The 8,924-nt window shown below is 37.3% G+C and overlaps 1 protein-coding gene across 1 annotated transcript; it reads left to right on the top strand.

The window, feature by feature from the left end:
* Positions 1-5,940: 5,940 nt before the first annotated feature.
* LOC145066611 (uncharacterized) lies at positions 5,941-8,293 on the top strand. Its single transcript, XM_079013903.1, has 6 exons — positions 5,941-6,114; positions 6,206-6,508; positions 6,595-6,710; positions 7,287-7,399; positions 7,668-8,036; positions 8,121-8,293. Exons 1-6 carry the CDS (start codon positions 5,941-5,943, stop codon positions 8,291-8,293), a joined length of 1,248 nt encoding a protein of 415 aa, XP_078870029.1.
* The last annotated feature ends 631 nt before the right edge of the window (positions 8,294-8,924 follow it).

The raw sequence follows: 8,924 nt of genomic DNA, 5'->3' as shown, positions 1-8,924 counted from the left end.
TGTCGACCTCAATTATATACGGCTTGCATACACCAAGTACTAGTGGTTAAGCCAAGTATGAGCTTTGCCACGAACCTCATAGTAAAACCCTTCATCATATCCCATAGAATAGGAACTAGAGTCAAGAGAACCACTGCGGGTTGAGCTACTAAAATGACCACAAATCCGAAATTTGTTGTCACCCCGGTTAATCCAATATAGTAGCTAACACCCTAAGTTGGTAAAGAAATCTGAGTCGTAAGAGTCAAGGACATTGACTACGACCATCCATTCACGCTTAATCCCACAAATTATGCATCTCAGCAGATATCCCGGAAACCTGGAAGCTGCAATAAGTTAAATTCTGAGAAGAGTGGATGAGGAAATTAGAAGCTCCGGGTGACGGAACCCTATATTTCTAGACTTAACCTAAATCAAGAAAACTCAGAACCACCGGAAGAGTAGTTACAGAAGATGCTTGCACTACTCAGGCACTTCGTCCACCCTGTTATTGACAAGTAGTGCCTAGGACACTCCACCTCCTCACGTGGAAGAAGTCACCGTCGCCATGTAGACGATAGACTGCATTCTCCGAAGTGAATACTAGAATGCCAAGAACCACAGGATAACCCCTGCAGCCAAGAATACTTGTATACAGTAGGAAAGTAGGTGGCGTTAAGCCTTATAACCCTGATCCCGAAGATATTATTGACATGACACCAGTCTAGGTGTTAGTCGATGGGTTATACAAGAGCACGCACTTTCTGCAACTGAAATAAACCGACGCCTTAGAGAATAGGGCATGTCTTAGAGATTCGTTAGACTACTAGGTGTTCCAAGAATACTATCTCACACAGAAATAGTAGAACCACCTCCCGAGATAGTCCAACACTTTAGAAAATCTCTAAGGACTAAGTTAGCCCTGAGCAGAGATTGCTATTCATGAAACAGCAAAGCGGGTAAGAGCGTGATTCTTTCCGGTTAGGAATCATATTAGGAAAGCGTCAACTAGACGATGATGAGAAGTTTAAAAAATTTCTAAATAATCATCTAGTAAAAACCCTAACCCACCGACCACTAAGAGTTTCCGTTAGAAACACCTCAAGAATCAGAAGTACAGGTCCATTTTGCACTAGGTCGAGATAGATGCCACGAAACCAATACCTGCCAGTGTGTAGCCAATACATCCAATGATCCAGAAAACCTCCAAGAGCCAATCAATAGGAAATGCGAATCCGAGGATAACCCGAGTCCCCTAAGAACCAACCTGAAGAACTACACCCCCGGTATGAGAGAACGTTTGGAACTTCAAAATGGCGATCATGCCAGTAATGATCCCACCATAGAAGTACTTTATGTTCTAAGTACTAAAAATCTCTATCCTTCCGAGAGCTTAGGACCATCCGAGATTCTTTATAAGAATTAATCCAACCCTCGTCATATCTCGACTACTTTTGGAATTCCATAAATTCCACTGTAGTCTATTCGTGTCTCCAGCATGGACAAAGTATTTGTTCGACGTGACTTGTATAAACCCACTCGTCGTGATAGCAATAATTAGGAACCCTAACTTCGTAGAAGAACTTGTAGGAAATCATGAGCCGAGAGATCATGCGAGCGAAACGAATCCGCATCCCACTAGTGAAGGTTCGCTGGAACGCCAAGCGAAGACCAAAGTTCACTTGGGAGTGTGAGGACCAGCCGAATAGGAAGTACCCTCATCTCATTACTCAATTGTTCATGCCTACTTCCTTTCCTAAGCTCTAATTTCGGGACGAAATTCCCTCTAACAGGGGGATAATGTGACAACCCGAAATTCCCGTTTGTTTTAACGTCGTAATTAAGCACGTAAAATTAGCCAAATTTATCCCAAAATATTTTTGACTGGATTTAAACCCACTGGAATATTTTAAATAATATTCGTCAAGCGAACCAAAAATAAGGAGGTATAATTTAAAATTTTGTCGTGTTTAACGGAAGTCGCGAAAAACCCCGTTTGCGGTTGGTGTTGGGTGGACCCCCACCCAGGCTGTAAACTCAAACCTATATAAGGGTTGAGTGGGTTTCATCCCAACCTTTTTCACACCTTATACACCTCCTCTCTCTACTTTCTCTCTCTACAAATCAGGTTTTGGTCAAAAATCGCCCCTTCGAGCTTCAAAATGGTAAGTTAACCTTCCTAGCTTGTTGTTTAGCTTATAACACTTGAAAATTCGTGGCTTAAACATCCAAAAACCCCAAGAACAAGATTTTATGGTTTGGGAACATCCCAAAACCGTAAACCCCTTGAAAGAGGGTTTTGATGCCCAAAAACTCTTCCAAAACTTTTCCAATGCTTAGTTATGACTTGGGGACTTGCACATATGAGCTTAGAACACCAAAACCTTGGCTTTTGAGGAGTAAACATGATTTTATGGCCCAAGAACACTCTTGGACCGTAAACCCCTCTTCATGGGCCGTGAACACCTTTTAAGGTGTTAAATTTGCCCTTAAACACCTCCCATGGCTTGGAATAATGTCTAGAACCAACCACCATTGCATTAGGGACCTTAAACTTGAAGGAAACCATGACTCTAGGATTTTACGGCCGTAAACCCCCCAAGGATTGGTCCATGGGCCGTAAACTCCCTTAAAGTGGTCAAATGGTGCCCTAACTTCCTTCCATGGCTTGTACATTGGACTAGAATCACTTGTGCTTAACCTAGAACCACCAAAGCACAAAAGAAATGGACTAACATGAGTTTATGACTATAAACTCATGTGTTTACGGCCGTAAACTCCCCAAGGAGTGGTTCAGAAACCGTAAACTCCCTAAAGTGTCCATTTTTGAGCCTTAATCACTGCCATAGCCCTTGAATCAACTATAGAACCCTTATTTGTCAAGCATGAAGCCTTAAAGCACCCAAATTCACCATTCCCATGAGTTTACGGCCGTAAAATCATGGGGGATATGGTTCCAAAACCGTAAACACCCCTAGACACTACTATTTGAGGAGTAAACTCCAATGTGAGTCCATACACACCTTATATGCAACCCTTGGTACTCCTAGCACTTGTAGCAAAGTGTTTTCATGTAGGAGGACATCCTTACTTGATTAATTAGTTATTAAATGACTAATTAGATACTTAAATGTATCATTACATGTTAAATAGGATTCGCGTGTGTGGTCAAGTCCTCACTTGCACTTAGCATCCTATACCGTCCATTCATCCGAATCACCAATGTCAGGTGAGTTCATACCCCTTAATTAACCTTTTAAATGATTTTAACTACTTTTATAGGGGGGGGGGGGAATATAAGTTGAACTGTACAGTTATTAGATAAATCACGTGTGATCAATAACTGTATAGCAAAATAGATTTTGCATGTTAAACTGTTTATCCAGATTAAAGGTTTCCAAATCATGTTTTCGAATCTTATTAAAGTATGAATATCCCTTTTTAGATCATTAAAGGTTATCTAAAGTTTTTCAAAGTTTGTTTACTTAAGAGACACCCAGTCGTAATTTCTTAGCAAAGGTTTTCTTCACTTAAACCATTTTATACAAATCATTTTCAAAGCTGTTTATGAAAGGTTTTTCAAAGGATTTCCAAAGGTTTTCAAAGCTTGTTTTACATAATGAAATCAAGTCGTAAATTCTTATTTTTAAAGGTTTTACCAAAGTTTTCTTCTATGCTTCTATGCTTCTATTTCGTTAAATGCATGCCTATATTTGTATAGTTATATAAATAATGTTTAAAGGACTTAGGAAGGCTAGTTCGCCCTATTTCCTTTTCCTCATTGGGATGTGGTCTGGTGGGTATCGGATATCCGTCCAAGGGTCGTTTAAACATTAGTTATATATCATGTATACATGTATATACATAAAGGTTTACATCGACCAGTTCATTTCCATTGGGTAGCAAGGGCATCCTTCCATTCATCATTCATAGAAAAAGAAACACTAGTAACTATTATAGGAATAGTTAGGAGATTCTATTTACTCTTTCTAGTACGGAGAATTCCAAAGGAGTCAGTTCTTTCGTGAGTCTATATCATTATTCCAGTACTTATAATAGAATTCAAAATACGAGATGCATCTTCAGGACACGGATCTCCGTTGTCAAGTTGGTAACCAGAGTCTCCTGGAGGGAGAGCGGGCATTGTGTGTATAGATCTATACGGGACTGACACTCCTACACCCTGACTGCTAGCTACAGTCCCCGGCCGACCAAGCCAAGGGGTGACAAATGTCACATTCATTCCGACGCTTGCAGGGCATCAAGTACTCTATTGTCGATCAGTATGGTTACGAGTATCTCTATGTTTACCTTATAATTCATGGCCTTAAGGTAACTCGGTATTTTTGAAACAACACACTTAGGATTACCAGATGTTTTAGACTTTGCTAGCTGTGTCGTTCATTCGATACTGTCTGGAGTCTGTATTTCTTTGTTTTAGACTTTGCTAACTGTGTCGTTCATTCGATACTGTATGGAGTCTGTATTTCCTTGTTTTAGACTTTGCTAGTTGTGTCATTCATTCGACACTTTCTGGAGTCTGTATTTCCTTGTTTTAGACTTTGCTAGCTGTGTCGTTCATTCGATATTGTCTGGAGTATGTATTTCCTTGTTTTAGAATTTGCTAGTTGTGTCGTTCATTCGATACTTTCTGGAGTCTGTATTTCCTTGTTTTAGACTGTGCTAGCTGTGTCATTCATAAGACACTGTCTGGAGTCTGTATTTCCTTGTTTTAGACTTTGCTAGCTGTGTCATTCATTCGACACTATCTGGAGTCTGTATTTCCTTGTTTTAGACTTTGCTAGCTGTATCGTTCATTCGATACTGTCTGGAGTCTGTGATTCCTTTTGTTAGACTGAGCCAGGCGTATCATTCATTCGATACTCTCCTGGAGTCTATGATTTCTTTTCCCTTAGTCAGCAGTATTACTGTTGTGGCATATATTATTTTTCCCCTAGTATTTTTACTAGTGATATTCTCATATTTTCTTTATATTCAATACCGTATTTTGGTAATGACGGTATTTTGGGGAAAATTACTCCTTAAAACATAAGTTTGTCGGGTCTTGGTAGAAGACTGCTTGTATTTAGAAAATATAGGATTTTCTGGAAAGGACGCTAATACACCGTAGATTCTAAACTACTATCTTTCATAAAGTTATTTTGAATAAGAATGCGTACTTATACAAATGACACAAAATACTTATGGACTCACCAGCATTATAAAAATGTTGATACTCGCTTTCAAAATAACTTGTATTCTCAGGTCAGCGATAGACAGGTACATCCCGGGAGCTTTTGTGGAGACAGCCTAGTACCGAGCTGCATATATGTTATGTTCTGTAATTACTTTGATATTACTATAACATGTAACTGATGTAAAATTATTACTATTAATGCAATGGTTGTTGTACTTTGATTACTATACTGCATATGTTGTGATACTTGACATGACGTCATCCACCCCAGAACGTTTCCACCGTTCCGGTTTTGGGGCGTGACACAATTTTACAAGTGAAATCTATTAACATTCACATTCATTCATCCCCAATATCTCGTTCTCATCAGTACCTCCGATTTTTGCTCCATCCTCCTTCGATTTCTACTCCTCTTCAGCGTAATCGGCTTGGGCTTCGACCTCTACTTCTGATATGGTAACAACTACCATTCCATCTCTGGTTTTTTTTTAGTTTCCATTGAATCTCAGATTTGATGCATATGGACATGCATCTTTGATTTTTTTATTCTGTTCATCAGTCCTTCTCCGATTTTTTTCTGTTTATTGCATCTCAGATTTTATGTATAAGACATCGATTTTTTTTGTATTCATGAATTCACTGTTGTGTTTTTTGGGTTTGGTATCCACAGTGGGTATTCCATCCACCATTTTTTTTGGAATCAATGAAACTAAGAAATTATAACTATAAAACTAGAAATTGATGAAATTGGAGAGGGATTATTGATGTTAACAAGTGAAATTGATGAACCTGTTAGTTGTGTTAAATGTGAAACTATTATGTTAACAGTGAAATTGATGAATTGCCTTGGTTTGATGTTAACTGTTACTTTCTTTCCTGTTAGTTGTGTTAACTGTGAAATTGGATATATGTGTGTGAATTGCCTTGGTTTGTTAACTGTTAGTCTATTTACATCTTTTTCTTATGTAGTTCTCTGATAATGGACGAAAACTACACTAATGTTGTTGATTGTGAACCATCTAAAAAAAGAATAGAACAAAATTTGTATGGGATAATCAAAGCTTCAAGGATTTCGTTGATGCATGTGTGATTGAATTTAATAAAGGGAATAGAAACGGCGGTCACTTCAATAAGATTGGGTGGGAGAATTTAATAAAACACATGAAAGAAAAAACAGGGAGAACCTTTGACAGAATACAACTTAAAAACAAATGGGATGACATGAAAAAAGATTGGAAGGTTTATGACCAGTTAATGAGGCTTGAAACCGGAATTAGTGGAACGAGAAGCTTAATAGATGCGTCACTTAAGTGGTGGGAGGAAAAAATAAAGGTATGCTTTACTATTCTTTTTAGTTATTTTATGTTATGATGCCATAGTGAAATCGATGAGTTAAACATTATTAGCTTATCTTGTAGACGAATAAAGAGTATGCCAAATTTAGGGATGCATATTTGAGCATGTTCGACACTCAATATGCTCTTTTGTTTCGGGATTCCGTTGCCACTGGAAATCGGACTATGACTTTGTTACGGTTTCAAAATGAAGAAAATAAGGAGGGAAAATGAGATAGTAATGAAATCAATTTAGACGATGATGAGCCTTTTTTTACGAGTTTCCTTGAAAGTAGTTCGGGTAAAAGGAAGAAGTCTAAGAATGTTGGAAATAGCCGATCAACCAAGAGTAAAACTTCAATTTACGAGGAAAAAGTAGATGCTTTATTGGATGTCATATCAACAAAAATCACACAAACTTTTCCACAAAATAATCCCTCTCCTACAATATCTGATTGCATGGTGGTTGTCATAAAGTTTCTTGGTTTCAATGAAGGTTCCAAAGACTATTCACAAGCATTGTTTGTCTTCAGCAAATCCCATAATCATGAAGCTTTTATGTTTCTAACGACTGATGAAGCAAAGATAGAGTTCTTGAAGTTACTAATAAAATAATGACTTGTGTTACGACTTTATGTGTTATGACTAATAAAATAAAGATGAAGTCCTCTGACATTATGTGCTTTCATTTTTCCTTTGACGTAATGTAATCAACATTTTATTTTATGGGTTATTATTTTTCCCTAATGTAATCAATATTTTTTTTACTTATGTAGGATGGATAGTGATGACTCTAATTCATCTGATGATAATGAAGTGTATTTGGTGGAAGAGGATATAGAATTCAAAAATTTATGTGGATTAGCTATAAAAGGGATATTGTTATCTCGTAAAATACGTACGCCATGTCACACTTCAAACCGCACAGGGCAAATGTTTATTAATGAAGTTTTAAATGGACATCCTAGACGATGTTATGAGATGTTTAGATTGCACGTACCTGTTTTTAGACAATTATGCACACATCTTGTTACAAATTACAGATTGGAACATACACGAAATAGGTCTATTGAGGAATCAGTAGGCATGTTCTTGATGACATTAGCTCATGGATGTAGTAATAGATTTGTTCAAGAATTTTTTTAATCATTTTATAGAAACGATTCATAGGCATTTCCATTTAGTTTTGGCGTCCGTGTTGAAGATGAGTGCCAACATCATCAAACTAACCGAAAATTATAATGATGATGTTCCCAAATATATACTAAACAATCGTCGATATCATCCATTCAAGGATTGCATTGGCGCTATAGATGGGACACATATAAAGTCATCCATTCCACAAAAGGAGGAAGCGAAGTATATTGGTCTAAAGGGATACGCTACACAAAATGTAATGGTTGTTTATGATTTTAACATGTTCTTTACATTTGTGTGGGCCGGATGGGAGGGGACTGCACATGATACAAGAATATTCAATGAAGCCTTACAAAGGCCGAATCTTCATTTTCCACATCCAAGGGGTGGTTAGTATAACTTTTTTATACACACAAGTTTTGTGTTTTTAATACTTTTTGGAAATGAATGACATATCTATGTTTTATTTATAGATAAATATTATGTTGTTGATGTCGGATACCTAAATACTAAAGGGTATCTTGCTCCATACAAAGGTACTAATATTCGATATCAGATATCGGATTTTCAACAAGGACAGACTTTTGCTATGCGTGCTCCTCGTGGAGCGAAAGAGGCGTTTAACTTTCACCACTCATCAATATGAAATATCATTGAACGAACTTTTGGAGTGTGGAAAGCTAGGTGGGCGTTATTAAGAGACATGCATGTTAACTACAAGTACAAAAACCAAGTGCATATTGTGATAGCATCGATGACTATTCATAACTATATTAGAAAGGCTGGTAGGTTTGATGAAGCGTTTAACAGGGCACAACAAGAATCTTACAATCCCAGAGGATTGCTGGGTTTTAGTTCAAAAATAGTTTCATAAACTAGAAAAATTATGGCAACGGAAGACTTTAATTTTGAAATAACATAAACATTTTATACCCACCAAGGATCTCCTTGCAAGATAAAGAAAGATTAAACACCAACCATAAAAAGGATGAAGAAATAACAACCTTTGTTGTTTTTTGGGTCCTCTTAGGAGGCTTGGAAGTTGATGAAGAATATGGAACCTTTGAGACACCAACAACAACTCAACTTGATGTAGATGCTAGTCCATAAGCTTTTAATCCCTTAAGCTTTAAGTTCATAACCAATATGAACTTAAAGAGAGCATGTAAAAGCAAGTAATCTTCAAAGCTCTTAACTAATTAAGAGAGAATGAGAGGAAGAAAACAATTTTCGGCCATTTGCATCAAATATAAAGAATGAGTGCAAGCCTCATCTTT

This window comes from Lactuca serriola, chromosome 8 (genome assembly GCF_051521515.1).
Source record: "Lactuca serriola cultivar US96UC23 chromosome 8, Lser_US96UC23_V15, whole genome shotgun sequence".
NCBI classification, from domain to species: Eukaryota; Viridiplantae; Streptophyta; class Magnoliopsida; order Asterales; family Asteraceae; genus Lactuca; species Lactuca serriola.
The sequence above is the reverse complement of the archived record's forward strand: the minus strand, read 5'-3'. Positions and strand labels throughout refer to the sequence as shown.